Here is a 17,490-nt window from a genome sequence, read left to right on the forward strand (position 1 = left end):
TCCTCAGAGGCTCACTCTGGGCAGATCTAGTAATAATTCACAGGAGCAGGAGGCTTGTCCTTTTCGGTACTGTGACCTAGGCTGTGTAATACCCAACCAGAGGAGTTTAGACAGTGCTCTAGACAAGGGTTTCTCAAACTTTCTGATGCCAAGGACTGACTTGCAGCCTTCCTAAACTGTGTCAGGGAGATCTCTGGGACTGGCACCAATCCTCGGGCTGGTTGTTAAGAAACACTGCTCTAGATTGATTCCTTCAGTGCAAAATCCATCTTTTGACAAAAGACAAGTCACAGTAGCAGGAGCCATGAGGATAATTACATTTTTCTAAACAAAAATATAATGAAGCTAACCCCAGAAGGGGCAGGGAACATCACACTTCTGTTTGTCCTATATTCTCTCCCAACATTCAATGACCAGATACCATAACTTGGTTGATGCTTATAAGTTCCCAGATACCATAGTTTGGTTGGTGTTGTAGAAGTTTACAGGATTAGAACAGGCTTACAAATACAAATTGTGTCAAATTCTCTACTGCAGCATAAAGGGGCAAGAAAGCAACTGGAACTGGCTAGCTGAGAATTTCCCTGCTGTGGGAGATCTCTCAGCAGGCACAGAATCAGCATATCTGGACGATGACCCACTTGGCCTTGGCATAGTTAGAGCACAGAACAGTCCTTTCCCCACGTCCTCCTGTACAGTCCCTTAAGAGACCGTTGTCAGATGGCATAAATTACAGAAGACCCCAGATTGCCCTAACCCAGTGGTGGGCAGCCTGCGGGCCACACGTGGCCCGTCAGGGTAATCTGCTGGCGGGCCGCAAGATATTTTGCTGACATTGACAGTCCACGGTTTGCCGTTCCTGGCCAATGGGAGCTGAGAGAAGCAGTGTGGGCCACAGGGATGTGCTGGCTGCTGCTTCCTGCAGCTCCCATTGGCCGGGAAAGGTGAACCACGGCCACTGGGAGCTGCGGGCAGCTGTGCCTGCAGATGGTCAACATCAGCAAAATGTCTTGTGGCCCACCAGCAGATTGCTCTGACGGGCCATGTGCAGTCCGCAGGCTGCAGGTTGCCCAACACTGCCCTAACCTATTCTGCATGTATGTGCCATCAGAATCAGGGAGGTGTAATGGGCTCTTGTATCCGCTCCCCTACATTCTTGCATGCTGAGCAGATCTTGGCTTTGGAGAGAATCTGTTTGTACAGCACCTAGTACTATGGCGGCCCTGATCTATGATTGAGGTGTCTCAGGGCATGTCTGCACAGCAAAGAAAAATGCATGGCTGGCCCACGCCAGCTGAATTGTTCTCGCAAGCCTCAGGCTGTGGGGCTCTAGGATCTGGAGGGATGGGAGGGTCCCAGAGCTCAGTCTCCAACTGGAGCCAAGAAGTCTGCATAGCAATGAAACAGCCCCACAGTCCTGTGAGCCTGAGTTGGCTGGCTCAAGCCAAACACAGGTTTTTCTTTGTTGTGTAGATATATCCTCAGCGCTGCCACAATACAAGTAATAATAATCTGGCAATTGTTCCTTTAATCAAGACCATGGCCACAGCAAATGGTGGGTGAACTTTATCTTTCCCTTCCTGCTTTTGTATGCTCAGTTCTGCACCCTATTGAGTTTTAATGTTCTGATATGAGGATATGTAGTATGATTCAGATGAGCTATCTGTAAGAGTAAACTGAAACAATACTTTGTAACTGTAACATATAGATATTTCTTCTGTTGTAACAGGTGAAGAGTGTGTAGTTGAATAGAGCTGTTAAAGTCATATTTTGAACAATATTAAAAAAGGAGTCAGTGTTAGAAACCAATTGTCAATTGTCCCTGCCCTAGCAACCGAATTTAATTTGTCCAATTTGGGTTTCAATTACAGCATTGATTTTGTCCAGAACAGTATGAAGAGACGAATTGATGGTCAATATGTACTCCTCAATTAAAGAGAAAAGTTTTGTTGTCAGGGTGTTTGTATTATGCTAGGTTACCAAGCAGACATGATTTTGATGAGCAATCATTTGGCTCAGCTGGCTAAACTCCTGGGACTGTGAAGCAATAATTCCTGTACTGGAATATGTTTCTTTTCTTGTTCTTCCATTGACTAATTTTACTATATGTGATTTACAAGAGACAGATTAGGAAGATAAATTACAAGAAATGCCAGTAATGATTATATGTAAGTGCTCTTTCCCTCTCCACATATTCAGATTGTATCAGCAACCTCAAGTCGTTTGGGATTTACAAAATGTGTTTATGATGTACCTTTACTGTTTGTATTACCATCTGATCTGAGTTTTTCTCATTGTTCTGATAAAACATTATCACTCATGAATAAACATGCAAGAGAATGTTGGAGCATAACCCAATTAAAAAGATGATTTCACATTGTATGTCAGACTTTTATATGATAAATATTTATTCTTGCTTGTTTCAGCTAAAAGGCAAAATATAGGATTACAATACTTGGTATCATTTTACTAAAAATATAAAAATCTTAGGCATGAAGTTCTCTTAAGAAGAAATTCAATTTTTCTTCTTCAGGTAGTGTCACTATTGATGCTGCACTTCCAGTGTGTGTATGCCCCATGTGCCTTTGATCAGAGATTTTCATTAGCAGTGCACATTTGCCCTGTGCATGTACCCTAGACATCCTCATGTCCCACACCAAAGCTCCACTCTCAGAACCTTCTTGACCACCTCAGACTGAGACACAGCTTAGAGTGTCCTTATGGAGTCTGCCTTGGCTTCTTTGCCTTTGGTGACTTCAGTTTGCCTTAGTTTAGTTTAAATTAATTTCATTTTGTCAGTTAGTTAATAAATTAGTTGACTTCTTTTTGGAAGATTGTTTGTTATTTCCTCCCGCATGGGAACCCTTTCTCCCTGAGAGGTATACATCCAGTTCAGTGGGTTTTAAACTCTGCCTCACGTGCTGTGAGGCCATTCCAATCAGTGATGGACACTCCATGCACATTCACTGTTTAGCAGAGTCACGCATCCCACAGAAGTGTAATTTCTGTTTATCCCACAAGTCCAGGGAAAGACAGAACTGGGAAATTAAGCTGTGACTGTTAATGATGGAGTGCTCCCTTTGACCTGCTTTGGTATCAGGTCAAGAGAGCGCCTCCCCACTTTACATCAGTCTCTGCCACTTTTATCTCAGTTCAGCATGCCCCCTGAAAGGGAAGGCTTCAGAGGCCTCCTCTAAAGGTCCCCAGAGGGGAGCTCTAACTCCCCTCTTAAGGAATCTACCTTGAAAAGACCTCACTGTCCAAACAGGTCAGTAGCTTTGGAAGATTCCACTTAAAGAATGGTACAGTGGAGGCTAAGGGTTCCTCTGGTATTCAGGGGGCAAATGTTGTTCTCTAAGAGCAAATGTTGTTTTATTCAACACCTTCCTCCAGACCAAAGGGAATAGTTCCAGGCTACTATTGCAGAGGGACAGTTACTAGTGTCCTTAGAAGCTGCAGATACTGCTGCTTGTTCTATCTCCACAGCAGTGGTGATGGATAGGGCCTCTGTCTCCATGGTTTCCCCATAGAAGTCCAGAATAGAGTAGGATCTTCCGTTTGATGGACTGAAGCTGTTCGTGGAGAATACCGATGAATCGCTCCACACACTACAAGACTATGGAGCCACATTGCATTCATTGGGCATCTACACCTCTGGGAACAAAGGAAATTCAGTAGATAGCAAATGGCCCAAAGATGCTGCCCAATGCACTTCTCTGGGTTTAAGAGACCTTTCGAATCTCCAAGAAAGAGGCAGAGGTTCCAGAGAAAGAGATCCAGCTGTACAAGTTCCCCTGAGTGTACTCAATGGTCTTCCGGGGGGTATATCAACTCATCTAGATATTAACCTAGTTTTACAACAGGCTACATAAAAAGCACTAGCAAAGTCAGTACAAACTAAAATTTCATACAGACAATGACTTGTTTATACTGCTCTATATGCTATATCCTGAAATGAAAGTACAACAATTATATTTAAATTGATTTATTTTATAATTATATGGTGAAAATGATAAAGTAAGCAATTTTTCACTAAAAGTGTGGCTGTGACATTTTTGTATTGTTAGGTCTGATTTTTTAAGTTTTTAAGTGAGGTGAAGCTTGAGGGAACACAAGACAAACCAGACTCTTGAAAGGGGTACAGTAGTCTGGAAAGGTTGAGAGCCACTGCTTTAATCCATCTGACACAGCAGGCTTCTTAAAAATGTCAGTTTTGACAAGATGGTTGACAGTTTGAACCCTCCCCTTTCTCTAGACAGTCAGCTGCAATTATTTGCCCAGCTGCCCCTGTTTGGCAACTGTCTATCCGATTTCCAACAAGCTTGGAATGTATCATGTTGGCTGAAGTGGTGCTGCAAGCAATAACAATGGGCTCTACACCATCCACTTTTCCTTCCTTCCTCCCTCCTTTGCATCGCCCTTCCCCGTTTCTTCTACAGGGGCCCTTCTCATGAGCTCTTATTACAGTGTAGTTTACACTAGAAAATTAGGTTGGTTTAACTGTCGGTCAAGGGTGTGAAAAATCCACCCCCCTAAAAGACATAGTTAAGCCTACATAAGTCTCTGTGTAGACAGCACTAGGTTGACAGAAGAATTCTTTCATTGATCTAACTACTGCCTGTCAGGAAGGGGTGGACCCTTCACCGATGGGAAACCCCTCCCTCCTGGGGGTGGGGAGGGAGTGCCACCCAGCCCTGCTCTGTCCCCAGTTCCACTGTGGCCCGACCCCAGCCATAGCTTCCCTCCTGGCCTCAGCTCCCAGCCATGGCCCCAAGCCCAGACTTAGGGCTGCCAGGTGTCTGGTTTTCAACTGGAAAGTCTGGTCGGAAAGGCAACGTGGCAGTCCTGATCCGCACTGCTGATCAGACATTTAAAGTCTGGTTACCTGCAGTAACTGGCCTCCGCCACCGGGGGTGGGGTGGTGGGAAGAGCAACAGCTGCTGCTGCTGCTGCTGGAGCCTGGGGGAGCACTCAGGGGTAGCTCCAGCAAGAAAGGTACCAGTGGCTCCTCTGTCATGCCCCAGCACAGCTCACTCTCCCCTGCCCTGCCGCATTCACTCCCACCCTCAGAGCATGACTCCCCTTCCCCCATCCTGCCCCACTCATTCCCCCACCCCAGCTTCCGGAGGGGGTGGGGGCACAGACCAGGTAAGGGAAGGGTGCTATTGAAAAAGTTTGGAGACCACTGACTAAGACAAACCAATGTCAGTTCCCCAACAGGTGAAACACTCCTTAGACTCGTGGAAGAATGATCACAATGCAGGTGCAGGAGTTCCCTTCCTCCAACTGGTGCCAATGGTAACTGTAGCTAGAGATGTATCTCTGTTGGGATAGAGTGTATACAGCCCATATGGTACAGGGCATATGATTGCGCCAAGAAACCACCCTCCCCATCAACCTGCTGGAGCTCAGGACAGCCAGAAATTCTTGCCTTCATTTTCTGCCTCTCATCAGAGACAAGTCTATCAAAATCACGACAACAATGTGGCCTGCATGTTTTACATTGACCAGTGGGAAAGGGTCAGATCCACTCTCCACCTACACCGAAGCAATACAGTTATGGAACTGGTGGATAAGGCATTGCATAAGATTTTTGGCAATTAATCTCCCTGGCAGACAAAACTTCACAACTGATGCTCTCAGCAAGACTACAAATGGGAGTTGGACTCCCAGTTTCTTGTCAGCACATTGGGGGTTCCCAAAAGTGGACCTCTTCGCCACAGCTACAAAGAGTGCTACCTGTTCTGTTCCATCGGAGGCTTCGGTCACAGCTCATTGAGGGAGGCATTCTCCTTCCTTGGGTAGAGAAGCATTTCCTCCTACACCTCTTATTCTCCAGGTGGTGAATAAGATTAGAAAGGACAAAGCCAGAGTTTCCTAATAGCCCTGACATGGTCAAGGCAGACATGGTTTCCTTACCTAGTTCACCTAGCTCTCTGTTCAGTGATAAATCTTCCACTCATTCCTCAACTCCTCTCACAGGGCCCCAATCAACTGTTGCATCCCAATCTGAGAACGCTCCACCTCAAGGTGTGTCTCCTCAATGGTTTGTTGGGTTAGAGTCAGCTTGTTCTGCAGAGTACAGCAAATATTACTAACTAGTAGGAAAGAGTCTACCGGAAATACTTGCCTTCAGAAATGGAGAATATTTAGTCACTGGTGTCAGGTCCAGAAAGTTGTTGATTCATTTAGTTGCTTTAACAGCTTTTCATCCCACAATTTATGGGTTCTCACTGTTTGCTCATCCTACAACTGTACCATTCAAGAAAGGACTGGGAAAGCTTTTTCCACAGGTTAAAGTCCCCACTTCAGTTTGGGACCTCAGTTTAGTTCTTAAAATGTCATGACACCTCTCTTTGAACCAATGGCAACTTGTTCATTATTGAGCTTGTCGATGAAGACAGCCTTTTTAGTGGATGATATTGAGGTCTTAATTGCAGACCCTCATTTCTGCAAGGACAAGATTTCCTTATGCCCCAGATTCCTTCCTAAAGTATTCTCTGAGTTTCATCTGAATCAGATTATTTATCTACCAGTTTTCTTTCCAGAACCACATTATTTAGTTTTTGAGGCTGATTTTGTCAGGAGGGTGTTAGCTTTCTACCAAGATAGGACTAAATCATTCAGAAAATCTCCTCTAGACTGTTTTGTTTGCAGACAGATCTAAAGGATATGTTATTTCTGCCCGGAGACTGTGGAAATGGATCTCTGGATGTATTATTACTTGTTAAGGTGCTGCGTCAATTCCACCTCCTCTTGGTGTGTCAGCTCATTTTATGAGGTTGCAGTCTGCACCTATGTCTGTTAATTCAAAATGTCCCAGTATCTGAGATCGGCAGAGTTGCTACATGGTCCTTGGTACATACCTTTTCTAGGCACCATGCCCTAATCAGTGACTCTAGATGGAATGCAGCAGTTGGCAATTCAGTTCTTTCCTCAGTTATGTACTCAATTCCGAAGCTCCCTTCTCCTTTCGGAGGTACTACTCAGGAGAAGACAAAGGGTTACTCACCCTATAGAGTAACTGTGGTTCTTTGAGATGTGTCCCTATGGGTGCTCCACTACCATCCCTCCTTCCCCTCTGTTTTGTATTTTCCTTATGAGACTTGGCGGTGGAGAAGGAAATGAGGCAGTTTGCCTGCACAGCCCTATATAACCTCAGTGTGGGACACAAGGATGTCTAGGACCTACGCATGGGCTGAATGGGCACTGCTAATGAAAATCCCTCTCAAAGGTGTGTGGGACACACATGCACCTGAAGTAGGGCACTCACATCTCGAAGAACCAGTTACTGTACAGGATGAGTACTCTCTTCATCTAAGGGCTTGTGTCCTGTAATGGTATAGTTAAAGCAGCAAACCTCCCTTCCCCAGAGTGGATGGAATTATACCAGTTTAAAAGTGTGTAAATTGGTATGACTTATTCTAGTTCAGGAAATGAAATAAGCTTTACCAGCATAAGGCACCTTTATACTGATATAACTGCATCCACATCAGGGCTTACATCAGTATAACTGTATTGGTAAAAACCCATACCCCCTAACTAATGTAGTTACACTGACTAACTACATAGACGAGCCTAACACTCACACTGACTAGATGATAGATAAATACTCTGAAGTCAGGAAATGATTCTTAGAGAAATGTTAACTTAGTCATATTGCACATACTGTATGTTTTCTGGCATATATTTTACAGCATAAATATTAAGCACAATAATGAACACATTTTTAAATCAACACAAGAATACAAAATACAACAGCTATAATTTGGCTGAGTCAACATTGCAATGGGAAGCTTTTTTCTTTTTTCTTTAATTTCCTGGTGGAGCATATAAATTTGTAATTTAAACACTGAAACATTGCATTGATATGACAGTTTGTATTTTAATTTCTCTGGCATTTAAAAAAGAAAAAAATGGAAATTAAGGCTTGAAGGCTTTTCTGGTGAAGACTTTTAAACTCTTTAAACTTAAATTTTTTGGGATTGTGGAGTTTACAAATTCTACTTGATTTTTCAAGTTTGGAAGAACCAAAATTTGATCAGGCAATGAGGATGATCTAAATTGTACAGGCGAGAAATACTCTCCAACAGAGGTTTTAAGATATGAGAGTCTGTTTCTGCGTTTAGATCTGTATTTAAAGAAACGTTTCTACCCGGACAGCTTTCTACCTAGTTAATAGCTATGCTAACTTAGACACTCACTGTGAAACCACTATTATATCTTTGACTGTCAGCCTCCAAAGCGTCCCTTTTCAGTTTAAAAATGCTAGAAATTGGTAACTCAGGTGATATTTTGCAGACCATTTTAAAAATAAAAATCAACAAATTAATTGAATACACAGATGGCTCATGTAGTTAAAAATTAAGATGACTATTCTTTGTATAGCTCACTAGGATTTTTCCAGTAATGTGTGCCAATAACAGTAGCCCTACCTAGTTCAAGTAGATTACCCTTGATAACTGACCTTTGTGTCCAGTATACATCTTCACTTTTGCCTCAAGCCACATAACTCCCTTTGTGGTTAATTATCTGGTAGCAGAGCACAGCATTCTGGAGATGATTGCTCATGCTTAACCACACACCTGTATTAACATGAGATCTTCTTTCTACTGTGCTATAACTGGATTTTCAATTGCACTGTTTTTAACATAGGATTTTGCCTTGTGACTAACCTGCAATTAATTTTTATAGATGTATTTTACTAAAAGTCACTGTTTGGTGGAAAGATCATATTTCTAGCTAAGTTGCCTATTTCTTTTAGTGTTCACAGTATCTTTCTGAACCTAAATCAAAGAGATTTGTTTGTATGATATATTATCCTGTCTTTCCTTGGTTGGAATTCATGACACGTTCTTGTTGAAATACAAGTTATATACTAGTACTTTTATTATCTAGAGGCTTTTTAAAGTCTCTTAAATACAAATAGTTTGTGTGGCATGCAGGCATAAATCAATATATTTTACACAGCTTTTGTTTAAGAACCTAGCCTGCAGTTTACTTACTACTCATATGTACTGAATTATCAAAGTATGTCGTTAACGTTAAAAATGTACTGTAATGAACCCTCCACAATTTATTGTGGTATTTTCTTTTTAAACTCAAAATATACCTAATTCGTCACGAAAGGAGTGGAGGGAAGTTTTTCACTTTGCTGCCTGAAGGTGTCTGCTATAGTCAGCTTCTATCTGCAACCCCTAAATCAGTTTCTTTTCATCTCTCTGCCTTGAAGAGCTTACACTCTAATTTTAAACATGATGCTACAAGTGCACATGCTGTGTCTGGGGATGGTTGGGTGCGCTACAAATGGTAGGGATGGGATGGGATGAGGAAGTAGGAAGGTTACAGCAGAAAGATCCTGGAGCTGTGAACACTTACAAAGGGAATACCGTATTAATATTAATAACTTGCAAATAGCAAATATTAAGATTTTAATGATGATCACCATAATTGAGCACAACTTCTAATCAGAATATATTGGGAACACTTGTAAAATTAGGAAAACATTCATATTATTAAACCAAGGGGTTTTGTTTTGTTTTGTTTGTTTTTTCCCTAATAAACACCAGAAAATTAGTTTGAAAATGCCTGCAGTCATGTGGCTCAAACTTTCCATTAAAAGTTTAGCTTATGTGCTGAAACTAAGTATTAAAAATTCCAACCCAAAAGGTCCAGAAAAGTTTCATTAAGGGAAGTTGGCATAAAATGTAATAATATTTTAAAATTAGGTTTTGATATTACTAATCCCACCAGTCCTTTAAAAAATGTGCGAGACCATCAGCACTAGGAGCATTGCTTTCTGAAAAAATAAAAGCTCTTTCAAAATATGGCCTCTGGAAAATACTTAACAAGATTATACTTTGAATTAGAGCTGTCTTGGAGTAAAATATACTGTGTCATTTATGTTGGTGAGCACTGAAGTTATTTGTTACTATAAACATGGCACTTTTATTATTTACTAACGTTTTAATATCACATTACTGCTAAAAATGGTTCTGATTTAGGAAAGCTATTAGTACATGCTTAGGTGCACCGCTATTCAAGACTGCACTTAAGCACCTGTTTAAAGCTAAGCAGGTGCTTAAGTGCAGTCCTGAATAATAATTGGGGCCACTATTAGGGTTGGGAGTCAAACTTCATTCCTTTCTTCTTGGGTAGCCAGGACATAGTCTCCAGGTGAAATTCTGACCCTGATACAGTTAATGGCAAAACTCCCATTGACTTCAGTGGGCCAGGATTTTATTCTCCATGTAGTTTTCCTTCCTCCGTGTTACCTTCACCTTCACTGTGGTTAGTCAAAGGAGACATACCAGGAAACAGGGGAAACTGGGTTCAGTAACTCCTCTGCTGGATCTTACTGTGGTGGCATTTTTCAAACTCACCTGTATTCCAAGGTGTCTGCTGGTGTTTAGTGTCCTGGGTGCATGACGTATCTGAAATCATGTCCAGCCTTGTTTTTTTTAGAAGTGTGGTGTGCTCTGGAGTGTAAATATGGAGGGGGGGACTCCAAGCCCCGGAGATAGGAATAGAGCTTCAGCTCATACAGCGGAGTGTTAGTACGTTGGCAGTCATTTTAGGTATCAGATATTTTCTTTTTTTCACCTTAAATATTATTATATTACTAATTCTGTAACGGTATATATAGACTTTAAAACAAATTAAATATAGCTTATTTGCTTATCAAAAAACAATAAATTTTTATTTTATTTAATGCAATGACAGTATCTGTGTATCAAATTGTTTTTAAATATATTATTTTTCAAAATACTATTGTGGAGGTTAATCATACATTTAAATTCAGCTTTCAGATTGCTTATTGATTTGCCAACCTAGGACCATCAAATACAACCTCATGCATATTCTATTTGGGTTGCTTAGCTTTTTTCTGAAGCAGACTTGCATAAAAGTGAATTTTAAATCAAAGTGCTTTGCCAAGACCAATGTATCTTTGGCATAGACCAGTGAACAGTCTGCAGTTCTCATCCAATTTATGTATCTTTTTGGATCAGGAACAACTGTCTCAGACCTGAATTATATTTTCACATTCATACCTCTCAGTCTTAGCAATCTTCTGTTTGTCAGGCATCTTCAAAAGGAGTCTAATTGCTTTATTGATTCTCTCTGTAGCAATCCCCTGGCTTTGCCGATTGCCAAACAAGACAGTTTGCTGGAGAAAGACACCATGTTCAAAGATGCAACAAAAGGCTTATGTAAGCAGCAGTCTCAAGACACCGCATCTGACAATGTCACAGTGACTGACACAACCAAACTTGAACAGGTATATGTCAAGTTTCTTAAATGTCTTGCATCTGGAAATTTAAAATTGATGAACAAGAAAACACAGGAATGTAATCAATTTCATGCTATAAGTTTGGCTACAGTCATTTTCCAATAATAATTCTCAAAATTATTACACCCGAATGTCTTGGGATCAGGCTACCTGAAAGACCCCCTCTCTCGTTGCCTTCCATGGACATAGTTGTGATCAGCAGATGCATTTGGTTTTGAAATTTTAAATAATTGGTCAGGCACTCAAAACCTTGGGGCCTTTGCGTGGTACCAAAGTGAAAATAATAATAGAAAAATAAAGAAACTATGATTTTGTTATGCTCTCTCTTGCTATAATTATATAGACAGTGCTTTATTAACACATAAACTATACAGTCCCTTTACTAAAGAGTTCACAGTTTAACATCCCATAACGAGGTTTCACCCAGCTCATAACAATATTGTGAAAATCTGTGTAATCAAGTATTAGTGTTTATATGACTGTAGCTAGTTTTACTTCCTTTATTAATACAATGATGGGTGCCCTTGACATACTTGAGAGACAGATAGTTTGTTCAGAATCTCTTGTACATTTTCTCTACATTCCAAACTATTTGTTGCTGATAATGTCTCCATGATATCATCATGGATCACAAGCACCTTTAAAGAAGACTATGTGTTTATGAAGCAGTTCTGACTTGTATAATGTACTCAGCACTAATCCTTCTCAATAACATAATTTTTATTGTTGTGCAAGTTGAGAACTGAAATTTCTGTTGAATGCAGTTGCTTTTAAGGAATCTGGGCAAAATGTTTCCGTAACAGAATGCTTTACGTTAAAAATAAAAGCTTTGAACATAGGACTTTAAATGTTATACATCTAACAAGGATTCAGTGTAATTTATCCATAATGTTTGTATCCTAACCTATATTGGAAGTAATCATATTCTGTTTAATTTTTCATTACGATATGCAGAGTCATTACTCAGGTTTTATCTTCATATATTATTAAATGGACCAGCATGATATTTCACATGGTGCATCTCAAGGATATCATACATTTATAGGCAATATGGCATGAAGATTAGGTCTTCCTCAGGGGATCTGAGAGAAGATTTTAAAAATATTAGGCTTGGAACATACATATTTAATATTGAAAGATACAACACTATTTTTGGTTTTGAAATAAAAAAATTACAGTAGCTCAGATTTACACACAAGCACAAAATGTTAATATAGAAAATAACAAAATACCATATCCAATAAAATAAAATTCATAAGTCATGAAATGTAAGAAAATGGGGGTCAGATGAGCAACTGGGAGCCCTTGATTCTTTTTTTTTTTTTTTGTTTCTAGCTGAAATATGTTTTTTGATCGCAACTAATTTCCTGAACCCAATATGCCAGATCAAGAAGGCAATATGAATAATCACCATAGTTGTATAGTTGGCAATTTCTGTTCTTATCAGTTGAGGGGGAGATTTTTCCCAGTACACAATTGAGATCTCTGGCATGAAATGGAGTTGTGTGTTACATTCCACAAGCAAAACTGCTTAGTCTTTTTGTTTGATTAAGCCATTTCTTTTGAAAACAGACTTGGCATAGAACTGTTGTGCCACATATTGTTGGCCACATAATGTGGTGTGGACTTCTAATGTACAATATTCAGTGGTTTCTTCTTTATTGCAGTAATGTTAGATAAAACATGCAGGGGAAAGTAGTGATTGGAAGAATATTGTGCATGGAAAATGGAATGCATACTGCCTTATTAATGGTACAAATAAATAAAATGACTTCTGGTGATATAGTGAAAATTACTAAAGTTTTGTTATTAAGCCATCTAAACAGATTGGGAACAATTATATATTCCCAAACACACACACAGACACACTGTCAAATGAGTAAATAGAAAACTTCATTGTTAATATTAAAAATAAGATAGCATTTAGCTTCTAATATATCTATGGCTGAGAATGTTCAGTGATGGTTCAGATTATCAGTTTTGACCTGCTGTCTCCATAGTTTAGGGTATTGAGAATAGTAGTAAAATATATATTATAAGATCACTTTGTCAGTCAGACACAGGAGGAAAGAAGGAAAAAGTAGAATAAAGGCATCTGTATGCTCAGAAAAAGGAGGTGAACAGAACAAAATTGGAAATCCCCTGGAAGTGTTTAACCCCCAATCAATTCATCTGTGAAGTTAATGCATGTGGAATTTCATATATATGTGTCTCTTTTTTACTGCTTGAGTTTAAATCTAGCTTTTATGGCATTTATTTGCTTCATAGGCCAACATCATCAAATTCTTCTCCTTGACCTTGGCTGGATGGCATATCCTGGGGATGTGCATCCTTTTTTCCCCCTCACACAGTTTTGATTACTTCTGAAAACAGTGCACAGTGAGCTGCATATGTAGCTTATACATGTCCATGATAGTGTATTATGGCATAAAAGCGTTATCAGCATGAATTTGGGTTGGCTACATTACTTATGCGTGGCATCCCAAATGAGAGCAAATACCATAACATCATATTATTCTGTATTGGTGAAAAACCTACCTTGACATCCTTTGGATCAGGAATTGACCCTCTATACCACACATTAACATAAAACTATCTTAAAATTTTTTATTCAGTATTTCTGTTTTTTATTCCTCGACCTGTAAAACCAGACCTCCTACCCCATGCCTCCTTGGGAGAGAAAAGTTATGATAAACAAATTTTAGAAACCTTTTAGAACAGCCTAATAGCATTTCTACCCATAAAAAAGCCAACTCAAAAAATTAATCACAATTAAAAAAATTAATTGTGATTAATCACACTTTTAATCACACTGTTAAACAATAGAATACCAATTGAAATTTATTAAATATTTTGAATGTTTTTCTACATTTTCAAATATATTGATTTCAGTTACAATACAGAATACAAAGTGTACAGTGCTCAATTTATATTATTTTTATTACAAATAGTTGCACTGTAAAAATGATAAAAGAAATAGTATTTTTCAGTTCACCTCATACAAGTAGTGCTATCTCTATCGTGAAAGTGCAATTTACAAATATAGATTTTTTTTGTTACATAACTACACTCCAAAACAAAACAATGTAAAACTTTAGAACCTACAAGTTCACTCAGCCCTGGTCTACACTAGGACTTTAGGTCGAATTTAGCAGCATTAAATCGATGTAAAGCTGCACCCGTCCACACGATGAAGCCCTTTATTTTGACTTAAAGGGCTCTTAAAATCGATTTCCTTACTCCACCCCTGACAAGTGGATTAGCGCTTAAATCGGCCTTGCCGGGTCGAATTTGGGGTACTGTGGACACAATTCGACGGTATTGGCCTCCGGGCGCTATCCCAGAGTGCTCCATTGTGACCGCTCTGGACAGTACTGTCAACTCAGATGCACTGGCCAGGTAGACAGGAAAAGAACCGCGAACTTTTGAATCTCATTTCCTGTTTGGCCAGCGTGGCAAGCTGCAGGTGACCATGATGGAGTCCCAGAATCGCAAAAGAGCTCCAGCATGGACTAAATGGGAGGTACGGGATCTGATCGCTGTATGGGGAGAGGAATCCATGCTATCAGAACTCCGTTCCAGTTTTCGAAATGCCAAAACCTTTGTCAAAATCTCCCAGGGCATGAAGGACAGAGGCCATAACAGGGACCCGAAGCAGTGCCGCGTGAAACTGAAGGAGCTGAGGCAAGCCTACCAGAAAACCAGAGAGGCGAACGGCCGCTCCGGGTCAGAGCCCCAAACATGCCGCTCCTATGATGAGCTGCATGCCATTTTAGGGGGTTCAGCCACTACTACCCCAGCTGTGTTGTTTGATTCCTTCAATGGAGATGGAGACAATACAGAAGCAGGTTTTGAGGACGAAGAAGATGATGATGATGATGAGGTTGTAGATAGCTCACAGCAAACAAGCGGAGAAACCGGTTTTCCCGACAACCAGGAACTGTTTCTCACCCTGAACCTAGAGCCAGTACCCCCCGAACCCACCCAAGGCTGCCTCCTGGACCCGGCAGGCGGAGAAGGGACCTCCGGTGAGTGTACCTTTTAAAATACTATACATGGTTTAAAAGCAAGCATGTGAAAGGATTACTTTACCCTGGCATTCGTGGCTCTCCTGGATGTACTCCCAAAGCCTTTGCAAAAGGTTTCTGGGGAGGGCAGCCTTATTGCGTCCTTTATGGTAGGACACTTTACCACTCCAGGCCAGTAACACGTACTCGGGAATCATTGTAGAACAAAGCATTGCAGTGTATGTTTGCTGGCATTCAAACAACATCCATTCTTTATCTCTCTGTGTTATCCTCAGGAGAGTGAGATATAATTCATGGTCACCTGGTTGAAATAGAGTGCTTTTCTTCAGGGGACACTCAGAGGAGCCCATTCCTGCTGGGCTGTTTCCTGTGGCTAAACAGAAATGTTCCCCGCTGTTAGCCACAGGGAGAGGGGAGCGTTGAGGGGGTAGCCACACAGTGGGGGGAGGCAAAATGCGACCTTGTAACGAAAGCACATGTGCTATGTATGTAATGTTAACAGCAAGGTTTACTCTGAAAGAGTGTAGCCACTGTTTTATAAAATGTGTCTTTTTAAATACCGCTGTCCCTTTTTTTTTTCTCCACCAGCTGCATGTGTTTCAATGATCACAGGATCTTCTCCTTCCCAGAGGCTAGTGAAGATTAGAAAGAAAAAAAACCGCACTCAAGATGAAATGTTCTCCAAGCTCATGCTGTCCTCCCACACTGACAGAGCACAGACGAATGTGTGGAGGCAAATAATGTCAGAGTGCAGGAAAGCACAAAATGACCGGGAGGAGAGGTGGCGGGCTGAAGAGAGTAAGTGGTGGGCTGAAGACAGGGCTGAAGCTCAAATGTGGCAGCAGCGTGAGGAGAGGAGGCAGGATTCAATGCTGAGACTGCTGGAGGACCAAACCAGTATGCTCCAGTGTATGGCTGAGCTGCAGCAAAGGCAGCTGGAGCACAGATTGACCCTACAGCCCCTGTGTAACCAACCACCCTCCTCCCCAAGTTCCAGAGCCTCCACACCCAGACGCCCAAGAACGCGGTGGGGGGGCCACCGGCCAACCAGCCACTCCGCCACAGAAGATTGCCCAAAAAAAAGAAGGCTGGCATTCAATAAATTTTAAAGTTGTAAACTTTTAAAGTGCTGTGTGACATTTTCTTTCCCTCCTCCACCACCCCTCCTGTGCTACCTTGGTAGTCATCCCCCTATTTGTGTGATGAATGAATAAAGAATGCATGAATGTGAAGCAACAATGACTTTATTGCCTCTGCAAGCGGTGATCGAAGGGAGGAGGGGAAGGTGGTTAGCCTACAGGGAAGTTGAGTGAACCAAGGGGCGGGGGGTTTCATCAAGGAGAAACAAACAGAACTTTCGCACCGTAGCCTGTCCAGTCATGAAACTGGTTTTCATAGCTTCTCTGATGTGCACCGCACCCTCCTGTGCTTTTCTAACCACCCTGGTGTCTGGCTGCACGTAACCAGCAGCCAGGCGATTTGCCTCAACCTCCCACCCCGCCATAAACGTCTCCCCCTTACTCTCACAGATATTCTGGAGCACACAGCAAGCAGTAATAACAGTGGGAATATTGGTTTCGCTGAGGTCTAAGCGAGTCAGTAAACTGCGCCAGCGCGCCTTTAAGCGTCCAAATGCACAGTCTACCACCATTCTGCACTTGCTCAGCCTGTAGTTGAACAGCTCCTGACTACTGTCCAGGCTGTCTGTGTACGGCTTCATGAGCCATGGCATTAAGGGGTAGGCTGGGTCCCCAAGGATACATATAGGCATTTCAACATCCCCAACAGTTATTTTCTGGTCTGGGAATAAAGTCCCTTCCTGCAGCTTTTGAAACAGACCAGAGGTCCTGAAGATGCGAGTGTCATGTACCTTTCCCGGCCATCCCACGTTGATGTTGGTGAAACGTCCCTTGTGATCCACCAGAGCTTGTAGCACTATTGAAAAGTACCCCTTGCGGTTTATGTACTCAGCGGCTTGGTGCTCCGGTGCCAAGATAGGGATATGGGTTCCGTCTATGGCCCCACCACAGTTAGGGAATCCCATTGCAGCAAAGCCATCCACTATGACCTGCACATTTCCCAGGGTTACTACCTTGATATCAGCAGATCTTTGATTGCGTGGGCTACTTGCATCACAGCAGCCCCAACAGTAGATTTGCCTACTCCAAATTG

The 17,490-nt window shown here is 41.5% G+C and overlaps 2 protein-coding genes across 9 annotated transcripts in view; both read left to right on the top strand.

The window, feature by feature from the left end:
* The window catches only part of MYO16 (myosin XVI), a 607,668-nt gene that overhangs the window by 304,288 nt on the left and 285,890 nt on the right, over nt 1-17,490 (top strand). For all 8 annotated transcript variants that reach the window (XM_073349543.1, XM_073349573.1, XM_073349563.1 and 5 more), the window contains one exon: nt 11,128-11,278. In XM_073349543.1, coding sequence (XP_073205644.1) covers nt 11,128-11,278 — 151 coding nt within the window. The remainder of the gene's footprint in view (nt 1-11,127; nt 11,279-17,490) is intronic.
* Nucleotides 14,766-16,427, top strand: LOC140907201 (uncharacterized). The gene is made up of 2 exons (XM_073332589.1): nt 14,766-15,318; nt 15,907-16,427. The coding sequence occupies exons 1-2, from the start codon at nt 14,766-14,768 to the stop codon at nt 16,425-16,427; spliced, it is 1,074 nt and encodes a 357-aa protein (XP_073188690.1).

Source organism: Lepidochelys kempii, chromosome 1, assembly GCF_965140265.1.
Source record: "Lepidochelys kempii isolate rLepKem1 chromosome 1, rLepKem1.hap2, whole genome shotgun sequence".
Classification (NCBI taxonomy): Eukaryota; Metazoa; Chordata; order Testudines; family Cheloniidae; genus Lepidochelys; species Lepidochelys kempii.